Source organism: Lissotriton vulgaris, chromosome 3_1 (genome assembly GCF_964263255.1).
Source record: "Lissotriton vulgaris chromosome 3_1, aLisVul1.2, whole genome shotgun sequence".
Taxonomy (NCBI): Eukaryota; Metazoa; Chordata; class Amphibia; order Caudata; family Salamandridae; genus Lissotriton; species Lissotriton vulgaris.
The window spans coordinates 2103902323-2103921419 of NC_141689.1; the positions used below are offsets into that span (position 1 = coordinate 2103902323).

The 19097-nt window shown below is 43.5% G+C and overlaps 1 protein-coding gene across 1 annotated transcript in view; it reads right to left on the reverse strand.

The window, feature by feature from the left end:
• The window catches only part of OCIAD1 (OCIA domain containing 1), a 231046-nt gene that overhangs the window by 102399 nt on the left and 109550 nt on the right, over nucleotides 1-19097 (reverse strand). The window contains exons 3-4 of the mRNA XM_086962661.1: nucleotides 7168-7221; nucleotides 853-900 (exon numbers count right to left, since the gene is read on the reverse strand). Coding sequence (XP_086818787.1) covers nucleotides 853-900; nucleotides 7168-7221 — 102 coding nt within the window. The remainder of the gene's footprint in view (nucleotides 1-852; nucleotides 901-7167; nucleotides 7222-19097) is intronic.

The following is a 19097-nucleotide window of genomic DNA, read 5'->3' on the forward strand; positions in this document are numbered from 1 at the left end:
GACTCCCCCCCCGCCCCAAGGCTGTCACCTACCCAGCCGGACTTTGGGCAGACTTTCCTTCGTCTCTGCGCCATATCTCCTTCCCACCCGTTTACCTCACCCTCCTACACTCCTTCAGCTTGTCTTCTATGCTCATTAATGTTTGCAACAGATGTAATTTGTAACTGGTGTATCTTTGTAACAATGTGGAACCTCGTGTAAAGCGCTCAGATACCTCCGGGTCTAGCCAGCGCATTATAAAACTCAAACAAATAAAAAAAAAAGAAGAGGGTAAGGGGTTGCAGAGAAAGTGTCAAGGAAACAAAGACAGGATCGCATGCAAAATCAAAGTTTTGTTCACTTTAAGTCAAACCTTCACAGAAATATCTCATTCCAAAAAGGACTTCTTCATAAATTGAAATGAAACCTAACTAAAGATGAAATCAAGCTTTACATTTGGGAATAACACAAACACAATGGCCATAGCCATCCCCCAGTGTGCCTCCCCAGAACTGGATCAATTTTACAATGGCTGAAATATACCGTAAGAAGATATGAGGGATGAATGAGGATAAAGGGGATACGAAGTGGGGTATAAGAACACTGCCGGCCCCTAGAATACTATGTTTGTCACAAATGTCAAGAGATTGATTTCCCCCCTACACCCAGCCACAAAAACTGTAAAAAAAAAAAACTCACAGAAGTCTGGTATGTTTTTTTTCCCTTTTTTTGTGGAAGCTCCCTTTTAACGTTAGCATCAGAAAAATAAGGAGGAAAACTGTCTTTCTTATAATCTAACTTTGCCACATCACTGAGCTAGGACTACTTCTTACAACTGTTGAATAAGTAACACATTGCACATTTTATACTTACATGCAACTTTTGGAAGAGAACCAAATCTTGAAGAGGTTGACAATATTCCTAAAAAACAAAAAAAAATCATTGTTAACACTCTTATATTAGCTGACTAGGCCTCGGCTGAAACATCTTCATGCTCAGTTCTAAAGAATTCGCTTGCTAGGAGTAAGTTGGTTATTTAAGAACAGGGTTCCTTTTATTATCAATTAGTGTGAAAACATGAACCACTCTAATGCAGGAGTTGAGATTGTTCTTTCACCTACTAGTAAGGGTGAGACCATTGGGTGTGCAGTGTTTTTCTCCTAAATTCTAGTAGTTCTTATGCTGTGGTCCGAGGACCAGTAGGGGTCCGCGAGGTCTGCTCCGGTGGTCCATCACTGTGTTACCAAATTAAACATTACAACTAATACATTGACATTAATAAAATATATACAAGTAAAGAAGCAAAATTGAAAATGTGAAAACTTTTTCTATAATGGATTGTGAATTAGACAAAATATTTCAATTTTTTAGCATTTGTTTGGCGTATATTTAGTTTTGTATTTTTGTGTATTGTTTTGAAGTTAAAATCATAGAAATTGCTTAGGCTGAGGGTCCCTAGATTCCAGTAACGACTGGGGGTTTGAGGGGGTCCCCGGAGTCCAGTCATGATTAAGTGGTGGTCCACAGATACCAAAAGGTTATAAACCGTTGTCCTAATATATAGTGCCAAACTGTTAAACTTTGCATGTTTTCTACGAGTTCAAAATTCTTCAGATTAAAAGATACTACTAGGATTGTAACTGAGATAGCGGCACATGGAAGTAATTGTAACTACCACTGGGTTGTTGGACAAGCTGCAGGCACAAAGCTGCCCTTTACTCCTAAATCCAGTTCCCTTAGATTTCAAACTTGAGATAACATGTACATCTCTGCTCTAAGTAATGATATAGGATCCAGAATGGACAGTGGGTCTATGGGGTAAGGCTCTAGAGCTCAGTAAAACTGCCATGCATTTGGAATGTTAAAGAAACTGGCTCTGGTGAAAAGAGAATGTGCCCATCAGTACTGGAAGTACAATCAACATTAGTGTAGAGTAACGAAGTACCTAGGAGTACTACTGTATTACTGAACGCCTCTTCCTGAACAAGGTAAAACTCTGGGTGCAAACATTTTTAGAAAGTAACTCCCACTAGTTTAGAATGAGGCCTCCACCAGCTGAGGTGTATACACCATTATTAAGGCAGAATGTGCACCTACACAAGGGGCCTTCCCGTTCTCCACTTCAGCACAACTGAGCAATCAACATTTTTTATGGGGGAAGTGAAAGTGATTATACATACAGTTATGATTTTCAGCCTGAATACACCTCTATTGACCTAAGTGAATGGAAAAGAGTAACTTTATGGCCAGAAATATGTCCCAGATTTTGAGCAAACTGATGTGCATACCTCATAAGCATAGGACAAATGTCAGTCAATGAATGGTGTAAGTGCAAGTTATTGTCCAGTTGCGTGTTGCATTTCCAGTTGTATGGCATTTGTACCAGGAATCTCTAGGGAATACAATAAAGCATATTCTGACCAACAAGAAATATTCCAGGTAGAATTCCAACAACACAATCAAGGGGATAGCCTCTGGTGCCACTTGGCAAGTAGAATAAGATGGACTGGTCAATAAAAGTATGTACGCTTAAAACTACTGAAATACAGAGAGGGTGGACTACTCTCCCAGGCCTATTAAAAGTTGGGCGATGCCAGTTCTTTTGATAACTTAAACCTACAGAAACTCTATCAGTTCATGTGGGAGTCAGACAGCTGGACGTGCAAGGGATTGCTGTATGTCAAGGACATATCTGTTGGACCGATGAAGTAGACTTCAACCACTATTATAGGACAGATGCAGACTTTAAAGGTTCTCCTGCTCTCTGCACAATATGTGTTGATTCTTGTACTTATCTTAAGACCTCAATCTGCCTTGGAATGACTGAATGAGAACTAGGGGAGTAATAAGGAAGAGACTATAAATGACTGAGGTGGTGTGACTGAAAATGTGAATTAGGCAGGGACTGTGCTGTAAAACATATTCCAGGTGTGGATTAAGGGTGCATTTCAATTCACAACCAATTTCTTTGCCACAGTGCCAACAAAGACCTTCTTAGTTTGGTGAACAACTTTCTTAGTAGCAGTGAGGACATTCCCTTAAGATACTCTTCTGGTCCTAGTTCAACATTTATGTCTTCATAGTCTTTGCAACCCGGGATTTCCTGCTACATCTCAGTGCATTTGTTCTTGCCTTTTCTTTGATCTTTAACTCTACCTTTACTTATTTAAATTCATTTTTCTCTGTATCCTTCACCAATCTGTACATATTTCATTTTTCTCAAATGATGTTTATCTGAGTAAAGGTAATAACGTCTTGATTATTTCCATGTATTTCATTTCCATGCAATAATCTCGAACTCAAGCAGCCACTCAATAGAACTTGCTAAAGAAAACAAAGAAGACTTGGCACTAAATTGTATGATTCATGCTTGAAATCTGCTTTTTGCTACCAGTGTCTGAAGAAGTTTCTCTCACTGGTGTTTAAGGCCTTGTCTTTTTCCTTTGCTCAAGTCACATTTGCATACATCTCAGAAGCTCTTAGCTTGGTACTGATGTCCCCCAATAGTTTGTAAAACACTGAACCTCAATATTTACAGTTAGGTTTACAGAGAAAATGTGTTTGATGGCTTTTTCCTCCAGGATAGCCTCTTTTCCAAGTCCCACCAAAGAGAAACCACTGAAAAGAGAAGGCCAAGATACTTATACTGATGTACTTGTTCAGTATTCCAGTTAATAGCCAGCTCAATAGTATGGGCCATGGTAGAAGGCAAGAAGATAAGTGGTCTTTCTGCAGCTCAACTGGATATCTCTCTCCTCGTCTCTGAACTTGCCGGGACTGGGTTTTTTGTGGCTGCAATGAATGTACTGTGCTCTTCAGCAACTGTCAACCAGGGCTACTCATGACAGGAAGGCAGGCAGCTACTCTATCAATGGTTCAGGATCTTCTCAGATTTTGCACCCATCACATATTCATTCCCAGGCCTGTTCAGATTTATCACCAATCAGTTACTAATTCTGAAGACATACTAAGATTTACCACTCTTTACTAGGTCCAGGTGGGAGAGAAATACCTTATAGAATCGACTGGGACCAGGCCACAGACACTGTAATCCCAACCCTCACCATGTCAACAGGGAGCTTTTAATTCTTTTTTTTTTACTGATCAATCCCTTGATGGGCATGGAGACTTAAGTATTACATCACAAAGGAGAGGCCAAGGATTGAATAAGTAAAGGCGCACCACTCTTACTCCCCCTCAAATGTTATTCGCGTAGCAGTGGAACTAAATATCAAGTGGATATAGCTGTGCTGATCCACTCCTTCCCCAGACCGGTTGGGTGGGGAAACCTTCCTATCCCCTTCCTTAAGTGCAGTTTTCCATTGCTCTATTAAAGCGATACTGCTGGTATTTCGAACTGGGAAAAAGCAACCCGAGCCAAGTGCTTGTGTGGCAAGGAACATCTGAGGCAGCTGGGTAGAAGTTGGGATTCTAGAGGCAGTGAAATGTAAGCTATGAGGTGTGTGTGTGTGTCTGACTCAAAGCTTGTGTGTATCTCGGTCTGCAAAAGTTTATGTTTTAGTGACTACATGTGTATGAGTACAGTGCCCATGCCTGGCATAAAACTGGGGAATTCATAAAACTGGGGAATTCATAACAAAATCTGGGAATCCATGGCATGATGCAGAAGACTAGTAAAATTATGGCACAGGCAAAATAGTGTTAAATCCTGGCTCATAGTGGGCCTCCGTGACTTGATGATGCTTACATTTGTAATTATCCTGACCCTGGCATAATGTTGGTAATTCTGGCGTAGGGGGCATTTATGCAACAATGATACCAGTCCTTTTTAAAATGCGGGTCCTGGCATAATGGTGGCAGTTCATGGCATACTGTGGCCATCCGTGCCATGAGGATTTTCACCCCTGGAATAATACCAGTCCTGATATTATGGTAGTAATTCCTGGCATACTGTGGACATCCATGGCATGTTGATGCCCAACACTGGTGTAATGCTGGCCATGGATAATTGGCGGCATTTTGTAGACATCCACGGAATTACATGGCCACCACTGATACAATGCTGAACCTAACATAATAGTTGTTATAACATATGACTGAGAATGTACTTGGAGGGGTGGGATTTTAAAACTGTACAGTTATGTGCCACGATTGTACAAGACATTCTTAGGGTAGCTGAACATGCAACACAACACTCCTGATGAGCTTGTTTGGTGAACAACGCAGAATAAGTGACCAATCGTTGGTAATACTCTTTCTTGTTCTTCTAACCACAGATAACTTACTTTGGAAATCAGTACCAAACCAAGGTCTCCTCCAAAGTGTTGGTTCTGAGAAATGGACTTACACCAGGAAGTCCTACAAGACTGAACAGGCAAAATGGCTCTCCTTGCAAACATGCACATCAAAACAGCCTGATGAAGGTATGGACAGATGCGCAAGTGACTGCTGAGCCGTAGTCGTGGCTTTCATCCTGGTGCAATGATAACCATGTAACGCAACTGGTGCTCGTGTAAAGCGCTCTGATACCAGATACCTTCAGGTGAAGTTTGCGCTATATAAAACTCTGCTGACAAAAAAGAGCCCTAGAGCTCACAGGAGAATCCTTTAAGGCCAAGTCCTATCAAAGCATGATGTAAAAACAATACTCCTTTTTATCAGGATATGGTCTGCTTCTGCACTGTCTTTTTCTGTTTCTACCACTGAAACCCACAAAAAGTGAATTATCAACACAGGCTCCTTGATCATAAAAGAGGCATCTGGCAACAGAAGGATGAGGTGAGGAAAGAGAACTCAGTAAGCGTCATACACTGCCATAAAGTGAAAGGTGACACCACTTTTGGGAGAAAGGAAAAGGGTCAGGGGTACCAATACTACATGTGCTGTCTTCAGAAAATCCTCTCCCTTTTAACTGTAGGTGGCAAAATGCTAACAGTTTCAGCATTAGTCATTTCGCATTGGAGTTATGCAAACTCCGTGTATCTAGGATCCAACCAACTGAAGACTAAAGTGGTGTCATACTGCAAAAAATCAAGCAGCTCAAAGAATCATGGGTGCTCTTAGATTCTCTCATGTCAAGCCTATTTTGTCTTCTTATGCTGTCTCTCTGGCAAAGCACAAATAACCTTCAAGTCTTCTTCCAAAGCCACTGTACATTAAGACAATTCTCTTGCTTTCATAAGGATCCGTCTTCAATCTACCATAGCAATGCTGCCTCAATGTTCCTTGATTTAGGAAGGAAAGGTTTGGGGGCTGTGTCCATGCTTTAATACCCATTCTGTGGCACTCGTATCCTCTCGCCATCAGAATGAATAATTACTTTCTCAACCTTCGACAAACACTCAAGATCTAGTGGTTTACACAGCGCTCTTGATCCAATTTTCAAAGAAGCTCCATTATGCTGCTTTTACCCTCAGGACCACTGCACACTCTGCTGTTTAAACGCTTTTCAAACGCCATTCACCATTAACATATGCATTTAAAGAGCTCCACGTAGAATGTCTCTGTTTGTGTACAGTCAGTCAGTATAGCCCAATCCCGCTGTTTGTTTCAGAGGGAGTTTCATACTATTTGCCTGCATGATATTTTTACACCCTTTTACCAGTCTCTAATATTCTATGCATTGGCCTGCTTCGTAATATTTAATATTCCAATGACTTAAATAAACTTTTGACAACTTTCTTATTTTTAATAGGAAACTTTTGTTACAATAATATAATAAATACATGAATACATTTACTATCAACTTTTCATTCTCAATTCAAATGATATCTAGAAGATTTAAAGAATGAGGTAGTAAAAGGGTCAACTCAACAATATTACATGATATGAAATAAAGCAGAGAACCAACAACTTACACCGTTTCTCCTTATGGCAGCTTCCATTAGTCCGGTCCTTACCAAAGTCTCCATGTTTCCAAATATATCACAGTGAAATTTGACACAGCACCATAACTAGAATAATGCGGAAGTGCTACTAAGTGAGATGAAAAGTGCAGAGGGATTTGCACAATGTATTTCCATGTGAAACTAAGAACACGTGTAGACTGAAAAAGGCATACAGTATCCTCCACACAATACACCTGTATGTGGAAGAGCCGGTCGATAGGATATCCGTAGTTCCATATAGGCCGCATATGTCTATGGAGGCAGAAGCCTATAGGCAAGTGGCAATTCGTGAAATGCAAAGGACAACAGTAAAAAATATCACCATACTTGTGTAATTTACCTCTGGAAATGAGACCCTGGGTGAGTGCCATGCTTACTGCTGAAAAAGGAAGCGCTGTGGAAAAAAACAAAGTGAAAATCGTTTTACTAATACAAAGTACAATTAGCTGCCACATTAGCTTGCAAATCCATTTGTTCTTTAAGATGCTCACCTTACATTTCATTTGATATATCGTTGGCAATTTAAACAGGTTTTCAAAAGCACCAAACCTCAATAGTTTAGGAGAAGTTGCTGATTTGGGATGACTTACAAGGGGGTCTGTTAATTCTGAATTTGCGGTTTTATCAAGCTTTGGAAAATCTAATAGGACTCTCACCTTTTGAATCTATTAGCTGTGCCAATGCTGTGCAGCATTGACAAAATCATGTTTCCTTATGTTGTCCAGCACTGGACAAAAGGTGAAAAGTAAATTCAAAAAAGGAAAACAAGTGTAAATATGATGCTATGGCATTTTGTCAGCGCACGCATGCATCACTGCACGTGTGTGCCTACGAAATGACGTAGGTGACTTTTTTTTATTTACCAATCTAAGAAGCATTGGTAAATTTAAACAAGCATTTGCAATTCAATCGGTCTCGCCTTTGGGACCTTAAATGTATTTACCTACGCAGCAAATTATTGTGGGTACAGCAACATTTACTGTTCTAATGTGCACAACGCAGGAAAAGGGTGCAGTACCGAAGGTATCCCTTGTGACCTCTTTTGGCCACATAAGGTACTGCACCCTTTTTTACCAATATAGCATTGCCAGCAAAGATGTGGTAGAGGGTGCAAGGAACATCCAAGAATATATTTGTATGTTTGTTTTTTCAAATGAATTATTTTATTGGAATGCAACTACGTCATTGCACTTGCTACAAAGTTTTTCTGACCTCCAGATCACACCTCATATTACCTTGCTAAATAATTACATCTAGGTCTGTGATCTCAGGGGTGGATGCTGGCAAGCAGTGTTGTGGGAGAGGGATAGGGGGAGATTGCATAGGGAGATTAAATGAGGGCACTGCAGAGTAAATGAAGTGCAAATTAAACACACAAAAAAGAGCAGTAGCCTTGGAGGGGTGGTGAGTTGTGAGAGGGGTGAGCAGGAGGAAGGGGGAGATTAAGGGATAGCAAGGGGCTTGTGTGCAGTATTGTGGAAGGGGTGAGTGGGAGGTACAGGGAGATTTGGCAAGCAGACCAAAGTTTCAGGCACAAGTAAACAGAACACTTAACGAGCATAGGCAGTCCAACCAAAAAAAGTGTTCTCTCAAAGTACAGCTAACATGAAGAGTAAGAACTCATGTAACAAGGGCAGTCCTCATGGGAGGATACAACTTGTATTGTCAGGTAGGTGAGACCTAAAAAGTGAGATTACATGTATATGCTTTATGATTATGCTTTCCTGTTTTCAGTTTCTATTTTTGGTCAATTCTGGTTGGGTTTTTTAAGTGTTTTCAAGTGATCTCAATACCTTAAAAAAACGGTGGTTATCAGTGGTTCCACATTTTCGCACCATTAAAAACAATAGAAACAGTGTTATTCCAATGTTTATGGAACTTTTTGCTTTTATTATTGCTTGCTTTCTTCACTGATAGTACATGGTTTATAGACAGTGTACGTACAGTGTATATGAGGTCCAAATACATTTTTACAAAATCAAACTTTTCGTAGTACACCATACAATAATTCTTCAGTGAGTCTTTGGTTATGCACGCTCGCTCTTTCCTTCCCATGTAAACTTTTATCTGAGAAAAGGCCCTCTTCGACATTGTCACTAGTCCGGCAACTGCAAAATAGCCAGTACACAACTTGCTAACTCTGGCCACTGACATAGCTTCCCACGCTAATACTGGTGCACCTAAAGATTGTGATTCTCTGTGACACGTTCTGTAACATATGCATTGAACTGAGCGCATATGCCCTCAGAGTTATTGAAGCAGTCAAAAATGATGCAGCACTTTTAAAACTCCAGAGAAAATTTCCCTTTACAGAAGGGATCTATAATTTGTGCAGAGTACCACAGTGAGGCTTCAATGACATCAAATGCCATGGTTAGTGAAGGGCTATTTCTCTTACACAGTGAAATAAAAGTTCCTGAGTTGCTCCTCAACATTTCTTTGCTTACCAAGTGGCAACCACTCTAACATGGAACATGTTGCAAATCCAAAGTCACTAAAAGTGTTGCGCAGCCTTCACATCTACACCAATTGTGCTGCACACTTAGTAGACAAGGGTGCTTTCCGACTCTAGTTTTTTTAATTCTATCCACTACAGCAGTCAAGCTTTCCTGTAAAAATCTAAAAATGCAGTAGAGTGTACTTTTTTCAAATCACTAGCCATATGCGACAAAGATCCTCACATTCTTGCCTTTGGCATCATCACTCAGCAAAAGTTCTGTAAACGGTTGCCACATGCATAATAATATAGCATTCATGGCCTCAAGGATTGAGAACCACCAGCTAAGTGACACAGTTGGGATGACTCTTTCTTTGATGCCGCACAATGCACAAAAAAGATGCTTTAAGCATACAATCTAAAAAGTGGCAAGAATCTCTTACAGGGAAGCACTTCAGCTCAGGTATCAATTTTGACTGGTCATCACACATCTTTTTCATATATGTAGCTGAATCACTGTAAATACACACAATATCATCACTCCAATCTTTGTTGAACTTAGTAAGAACTTTTTGCTGCAGCATTCCAAGTAACACTGCGTACCATGTTTTCCAAAAGTCTGGTGTCATGTTTTCACCAGAATCCCAGATGCTATGTGACTGCACTTTTTTCACATATACCTGTCACTATATCTTGCATTGAACGTTTAAAGCCTGGGGCTTTGGGCAATTCACCTACTATCAATACTGACTCACTAGAAAAGGGGGCTAATGTATCAAGGTTGTCTACCCATTTTCTGTGGGTAAATGTGATGGTACATATTGTAAAAGATTCTTATGAAACCTACATTTTTCCTATCAGTAAAAGATTCAAATATAGCCAAAAACTCAAATATTATTTTGATATTTCCTGATTCTCTACAGTTTATAACATGAATAAACACCTAAAACATGCTTCTAACCCCTGTAACTTTATACCGAAGACCACAAAACTGAAAGAAGGAAGAAACAATATTTTAGTGACATCCCTAAACTACAAAAATCAAGCAGAATAATGTAAGCTCAGTCTTTCTTACTGCTACCTTATATAACAAAGATAAATTATATTGGCCCCTACAGGAAGTAATAAAAAAAGACTCTTTCACTCTCCTTTTCCTATCTTTGAATAGCATTTAGTTTGTGGTTTTGCAGCGGTTTTTTCAGTGTTTATATGTTTACACTGGTGAGGGCAATTTCCCTTCCGGAGGGGTTTTATCAGTCATTATAGGTTGAAACCTTAAACCGGAAATGCATGCACGCATATGCCTCATGACTGTAGGGTGCCCAGCACTTGCATGCATCATCACACATGGTCATGCATATACCAACATCTAAATGTACACAAAATCGCATTAAAATAAGTAGCGTCCAGCGTTGATTGGCAGTTGCTGAGTTCCACAAAAAATGTAAAAGAAAACATTTTTTTAAAACATTGCAAGGGAGAGTTGGGTGAGCAATAATGGAGGAGCAACGGGGGTATAACTGAATGCAAGGGGAAGCAAAGGGGCGGCCTAAAGAGAAGAAAAACACATTTAGGAAAAAGAAAGTCGGGCAGGTGTGTCTCACAACACCTGCCCAACTTGTTTTTTCCTAAATGTGTTTTTGGGGGTGGACAAGTTGGGGGTGGTGGATGGAGGGAGCAACACGGAGCCCATGGAGGAAGTTTGAGCAGCACACAAGGGAGAGTTGGAAAACAGATGCACTCCCACAGAGTGCTATAAGAAAAAGTTCCCTGAATATGAGTATTGGAAGGATACAACTCATTCAGTTAAAAGGATGGTAAAGAAGAAAAACTTACTTACCTATAGTAATGTTCAGACTGGTTGATACTCTAACTGCAAGAGCTGAAATTGTGAAATATTCCCAAGTACCAAACTGGATTCAGAGACCTTGAAAGCGATAGCTCCTGCATATTGCTTGGGGACACTGTCTAACTCTGTGACAGCTTCAAGCCGCCCCAGAAGTGATATCAATGTCTGTTTTGTTGGTCTTTGCCTGCCCCAAATGAGACCAAATCAGACAGGTTGCCTAAAATCAATTTGAGACCATTTCAGATTGTGTAGATTTCCACTCCACAAAACAGGGGGCAGGAGAGCAGTCAGGAGTTTGTAGTTGGATACAATTTACCCAAGAAAGAGTATTATCAGGTTGTTCTTCTGATGGATACTTCCAACATAGATTCCTCAGCAGTAGAATAGATACCCAAGCAGCAATATATCGCAAAAGTTAGAGGGTCGAAGTAGAGGAAAAAGTTTTGCAGGATCGAGTGGGCAAATGATCCCTTCTGTAGACTTGACCATCAAAGCAGTAGTGCTTGGTGAACCTGTGCACTGAGACACATGTAGCAGCCTGACAGAAGTCTAAAACAGAACATTCCATTGCCTTACACCTGGTAGGACGAGCCTATAGGTCTCTGGTGGCTCCTCTTCCACTACAGCGTAGAATACCATTATGCATAGGACAATCCAGAGCTATTTTCTGTGCTGCCTTTCCCTGTTTGGCACCGGCAAACCCCACAAAAAGCTGATCATCAACACAATATTCCTTTGCGTGTTCAATATGGAAGCTTAGGGCTCTCTTGGGATCAAGCCAATAAAGCCTCTCTTCAATTTTAAGGGAAGTGGCAGACAGAAACATGCTAGTAGGGTAAATGATTGTCCTACATTGAAGTGTTGTTACCACATTAGTCAAAAAGCAGCCCAGGTCCTCAGCACCAACTTGTCATGAAATAAAGCGATGCGCTGAAGTTGCACAGAGTGCTTGCTGTTCACAGACAAGAAGTGCAGAACTGATTGGAATAAGGAAGACTGTCTTAGCAAGAGATGCAAGGAACAATTGTACCTGGGCTCGAACGCCATGCACGTGTGAAATATGAAGATCAATTTACGGTCTGATTGAGGCATACTGAACAGTTGCCCACTGCAAAACCTTGTTGGGCCAACAACAAAATAAACAACACGTTATGTTATGTTAGCATCACTTAGTATAGCGCCGCAAAGCATCCCCGGAGGAATGTCTCAGCGCTTCTAAGACTAGCAAAACGAACTAAAACAGCCATGTTTTAGGAGTTGCTTTAAACTTTCCCAGCTCTGTACACACGCAAATTGGTAGGGGAAGTTTATTCCAGCAGAAGGGGCCCGGGAAGGAGAAAGACCTCCCACCAAATCTGAAGTTATGGATCCATGCAATTTTAAGTAGGGCTTAGTCTGTGAATCTCAGCACTTTGGTCGGGTGATAGTATTGAGTCTATTTTGAAGGGAGGCTGGCTGCACATCTTAAAGATGAGCCTTTTCCTAATAGGTAGTCAATGCAGAGAGTGTAGTATTGGAGCAGAGGGAGAACCAGATGGGATATTTCACACAAGTATGGCTGCAGTATTCTCCACCACCTGCAGTTTGGACAGTAAAGTCTCAATGGCACCAACATATAGAGCATCTGATGATATAGTTCAAGACCTCAAGCCGACAGACCCCACATCAGGCCACAAAACATTCTCAAAATCCAGAGTACATACATTTTGCCACAGGATATTTGGCTGCCAAGATCACAACTGTTCAGTTGCCACTGTTCGATCTCCATGCATAGAGGTGTAGGTTCTGAATATTCAAGTGCAAGAACCAGCCCTGTTGTGGAGACAGCAGGGGTAGCCAGATTAAATGCTCAGGCTCCAGAATTCAGGATACTGCACCCTCCTGACCCAATCCAGGCCGATAAAGAGGACTTGAGCTCGACCTGTCGAGATTTTCTTCAAGACTCGAGGTAGTGCTGTGAATGCGTATAGGAGACCTGTATTTCAGAACAGATGAAATGTGTTTCCTAAAAACCTTCCTGGTTGAAACATCAGCAACCAGTAGTAGTGTTCTTGGTAGTGGCGGAAATACCCAGACGGGCCCACCTCACTGATTGTAGATGCCATGAATCACCCTGGAAAGAAGAATCCATATGTGATGCACCAGCTGATGTCTGACCAGTTCGTCCGCTCTGGCTTCCATAGACCTTGTGAGGTGATTAGTCACTGGAAAAATCCCCTGCTGATCTAGCCACCTTTCACAGGGCCTCCTGGAATAAGGCCCACACCCCCTGCTTTGCTTGCTGGAGTACCCCATGGCGGAAGTGTTATCCGTATGAACCTGCCCAAGCCTTCTTTTAATGGTTGGTACGAAGGTTTTAAGGGTTAGCCATATGACTTGAAGCTGCAATGGAATGACGTGGAGCTGGCACTGTGCTAGAGACCACAAACCCAATTTCCACCTCTTCCAGGTGACCCCATGTAACCCAGAGACAATGCATCCACCACTACAGGTAATACATGGAGGGTAGGGAAAATGGTCTACCACATCAGGTGGGTGTCTGCTGGCCACCACTGAAGATCCGTGTGACGTATCTTCTGTGGTACGTATGGGGTCGGACAGACTAACCCAGTGGTGCTGACTGAAACCAAAGGTCTCACATGTGTTATCTGGCACTCGGGATAAGGAGGATGCATGAGGCTAGAAGCCCAAGGAACTTCAGAACCATCCTCACCAAGACCCAGAGCTGAGCCCAAAATATAAAGGTCAAATCCGGAATTTCCCTGACCCCCTGTGGCAGTGGAAAGGCCTTGAATGCCACTGTGCCAGGATAGCCCAATATAAGGGGAATTCTCTCCATAGGTGTTGGGGATGACGGAAGGGCGACCATCGTCCACAGGTGATCTGCAACGGACTGTAGCGAGCATTCCTTGAGCAACCAATGAATGAGGTATGGTAATACATGCATTCCCAGATAGCAAAGATTATCTGCCACCACCTCCTTCGTGGACACCTGAGAGGCCGAGGTGAGATCAAAGAATAGAACAAGAAATTGGAACGGTTTCGTCCCCACTGTGAACCACATAGAACCTATGTGGTACTCCTAGTTGGGCTGGTTAGTAGTGTTGTTAATTTGTTATGCAGAGGCTAGAGCCTATGAACGAAAACAAAATATATATAAACTGCATTTACACTGTTATATTGGATGGATAGTACGCACATGTGAAGGTGATACTGTCTGTGACCAACGTATGATCTATGGATATTGCAAACTGTACTTTCTCTATATGGACTCCAACTATCTGTGCATGTTTTATGTACTTGTCAAAATGGAAGTGTTGTTTTTTTAAATAAACAGAAGTTTAAAAAAAAAACTATGTGGGACTGAAAAATTATCACATGAAAATATGTGTCCTGTAACCCTGTAAGTCCTAGGACACCCCCTCGGCCAAGAGCAGAAAGATCCTGAGCCAGAGTGGGCATTTTGAATTTCTCAGCCCGTATAAAGGTATCCAAAGGCCAAAGGTATAAGATGGGTCTCAGTTCTCCATCCTTCTTCGGTGGAAGCAGCAGCAACACCCTTGGTATATTTCTGACTGGTGTCCCAAGAGGAGACTGACCTTCTGCGTGGTGCATGCTGCTCAACGTCCGATCCCTTTGAAAGTATGCCACTGGATTCTGGGATACCATCACCACTTCCATCCAAAGTGCTGTTCAGCACAGAGATCTGGCTCATGCTGTCCTCAACCCTTGACACCGCGACCACAATGCCTCACGGCTACAAGATGAAACACAGGAACTGTGCCAACAGAGAAGGAGGAGGCATCTCCATCATCCGCAGGGAGAGCTCCATTGCACCAGCACCGAAGACATCTCATCAATCATGAAATACCTCAATTTCGGGATCCTGATCAATGCAAACAAAACTGTCAAATGAACCCTAGCCTACAGACCCCTTAGCCCCCACCCCCAGCTTCTGCGACTTCATCACCACAATCATCACCCCCTTGGTATTCGACTCCAGGAACGACATCTTCCTCGGTGACCTGAACTTCCACCTCAACGACAAATGTCCCCCAACTCCGCCAACCTCGTGGAAAGCATGAGCAATATCGGACTCGCGCAACTGGTCATTAGCCCCACACACTGCAAAGGCAGAGCCTGGACCCCATATTTATAGCCAGCAACAGAATCAAATGTAGTCACATCCCCAAACTCACCTGGACAGACCACATTATAGTCTATATAGTCCACTTCACCATCAGAGGCTCGCCACTCCTCCACCCTGTGTATTGCAGTTGGGACATAATTACCAAGCCCCAGTGGACTGCTGGACTCAACACCAACAGACCTCACACCTCCAGCAACCTTGAGAAAGCCAACTAAAACTTCTCCGACAGGATTACCAACTGGGCCGCCACTGTTGCAGCCATGAAAATGACCAGCGCCAGAAGATCCACCAAGCACGCCAGCTGGTTTACCTCCAAACTCTGAGCCTTTAAACACGAGTGCAAATGGCTGAAAAGATGATAGCGCTCCAGCAAAAACCCTTCAGACCACATCACCTTCATAAAGGCCCTCAGCAAATACCACCACTTAAAGGAAGCCAAAAAGGATGCCCTGACCATCCGCGTTGAGACAAGCACCAATCTCACGAAAGAGCTCTTTAGCATCGCTAGACAATTCTCATGTCTTTCTGCCACCGAGAACTCAATGCGCCCTTCCCTAGCCCTTTAAGACTCCCTGGCAGACCACATCCACAACAAGATAGCAGACATCTACAGCAACTTCGACCAGCAGCCATCCGACCTCAACCACCTACCGACACACAGACAACTCTCACAGCCACCTCACCGAACGGATTTACCAGGTCCATCACAATGGCGATCATGACCTCCATTTACTCCGGAGCACTGACAGACCACTGCTCAAACCTTATCCTCAACCTGGGACAGAAGGAAAACAGCAGCGCACTCCCCACCATTCTCAACTCTTCCATCACCACTGCCACGTTGCCCAACACCTGAAAGCAGACAGAGGTCCTTCGCCGACCCCAGTGACCTCAACTACTGTCCTATCTCACAGCTCCCCTTCTGGCAAACGTCCTGGAGAAAGCCATCGACTGTCAGCTCACTGATCACCTGGGAAGAAACAACCTACTTAGCGCCTCCCATCCGTGCTCTGCTCAAACCACAGCACTGAGACCGCCTTGATAACTGAACCCGACGAAATCAGGGCCATCCTCGACAGTGGCGAGCCAACAGCCCTGATAGTCCTCGACCTCTCAGCGGCCTTTAACACCGTATCCCACAACACCTTCATTGCCAGACTTCACCACATCAGCCCTCAAGCGGATCTCCTCCTTCCTCACATTACGCACACAAAGAATCGACCTTTCTCCATTCACCTCAGAACCCAAGACCATCACCTGCGGAGTCCCCCTGGGACCATCCCTCAGCCCCACCGTCTTCAACACCTACATGACCCCACTGACTAACATCATCCGCACCCACGGAATCAACATCATCTCATACGCGGACGACACCAAACTCATCCTCTCCCTCACAGAAGACACTGCCACCATCAAACGCAACTTCCAGAACACCATGACCAATGTTGCCGACTAGAGGAAATCCAACTGCCTGAAACTGAACACAGGCAAGACTGAAGTTCTCCTCTTTGGGAAGAGCACCTCCCCATGGGATGACACAGGGAGGCTATCGGCACACGGACCGTCGCCTACTTTCACTAACCATGCCCGTAACCTTGGCATCATCCTGGACAATGACCTCTCCATGATGGGCCAGGTTAAAGCAGTTCCTGGATCCCCTAACCACCTCCTCAAACGACTACAGGCCATCCAGAATATCGCACCCAGACTCATCCTCGACCTCCACAAACAGTCCAGCATCACCTCCATCTAAGAAATCTCTACTGGCTACCCATTCCAAAGAGATGCTGATGCAAGCTGCTGACTCTCACCTACAAGGCCCTCAACAATGCCGGACTCTCCTACATCAACCACCGCCTGACCTTCCACCAACCAACCAGACAACTCTGAGTGGAGGCCACTCTTTCTCCTACCTCACCGTCAAATCCTGGAACAACCTCCCACTCCAACTCCGAATCTCCCCCCCACCCAACAATTTCAGGAAGGGACTCAAGACCTGGCTCTTCGACTAAGGCTCACTGCACCCCAGCGCCTTGGATAGAAGTGATAAGCTGCAGTTAACAAATACTGATTGATAAAGTACCTCCACTGCCCTGTGCACTACACACTTTCTTCAGCTGGTGGACCAGTTGGGTATTCCAGTTAATGTTTCTGGAGAGGTTTCCAACCCACTATAGTAAGCTGGATGCCTCTATATGATTGTCGGGAGCATTTTGCAGCCCTTTGACTGTGTCTGAGACAGAGCCAAGCAGAGCAGAGCCTCCAGCCTCTCTTAGTATCAGCCTTGTGAAAAAAGCTGTGACCTGGGTTCCATTATGGTTGGTTGTGCCTTGGTTATTTCATAGCTCGAAATAGCCCAGATGTGGGCCATCAACAGCTCCAGGTTGGAGACCAACATTGGGATCACACCCATCTGGACAGTCATTAGAGACACCTGCACCGAAGAAACAGGCATGGACCCTGGGGCGGGCCCAGAAGTCTGGATAGGCTTTGGCACAGGGCCGTGAGCAGATCTCATGGCATGATCCAGCATTCGTGAGGGATCTGCTGGCAGAAGTGCAACTGGTGAGCCCTGCAGTACTATGGAGTCTAGAGACGCTGAAGAGGGAGACTGTAGCATCTCGAAAATTTGCAGCATGGCCTCAATCTTCTGCTGGATCAATGACAGCCCAGGAAGTTAGGGGAGTAATGGGACAAGCCTTGTAATTGGGCTTAGAGTCAGTGAGCACAGGAGGAGAAGGGCCCCTAGAATGCTGACTGCGCAGCTTCATGCCTAACTGAGTCACGCAAGAGGGTTGAATCCTGCTTGGCCTTCTTGCCCGTGTGGGGTGCCTAAAATGTTGATTTACTAAATAACATGGAACAGGACTAGGATTTGGCAGCAGAATGGTCTCACGATCTGGGGTAGGATCAACCTCATGACTTGGAGTTGGACCTCTGCTTCAAACGTGACTTCTCCTTGTGCTCTGATCACCTTCGGGTGCATCAGGGCACACTTAAAACAATGTTGTGGCTAGAGCCCAAGCACCAAAGGACAGTCATGGCACAGCTTGAATTCTGAGACATTTGTCTTCTCTGGCACACTGACATGTGGTTTTGGAATTGTCGGGAGACTGAAAGTTGGAAGTGAAGCTCTGGATCTGTTTCACAGGGCGCACAAAGAAATGAATTGATGTCAGCATTCAGGGTTGGGGCATAAATACGTCTTCACTGTCACTTTTAGGGCAGCGCGAGGCAGTCGCAGAGTTAGCCAACACCAGCTAGCAGCAGACAGGAGCTACTGTTTTCAAGATCTCCGGATACTGTCTGAGGCCTGGAAATACTCTAAAAGGGAGGAATCTATGGTTCGAATTGCCCATCAGAAGCTATGCTCTGGGGGAGAGACAAACACAAGAAAAGGAAAGAAAGTAAACAAATAAAAAGCAAGCAAATAAAAGTGACAAGAAAGCCAACCGATGATGAGCATTTAGCTTATTCTAAGCTCACTGCAAGTTCTGGTATGGTTCAGAAGAGGTCTTTTGACAATAGACCGCCAGAAGCTGTCTGTAGGCGAGACCTAAAAATTACGTCCTCTACCTGTCCCTTAAAGCACCGGGTACAGAGCAGTTTGCTAGTAAGAACAAAAGGTTCTGTGCAACCGCTTTGAGGCTACTCCAAAGTGAATTTGAGAGCTTTAAAAAAACCCACATAAAACACTTAAATTAAATAAACCGTTTAGCAGATACCTGAAAGGTAGAAGCAAAAAAGGGTCAGTCCATATTTTTAATTTCAGGAGGTCGATGATTACAGCAAACTTGAAATACATTGAGGAAGTGGGGTGCAGCCCAGAGGGAT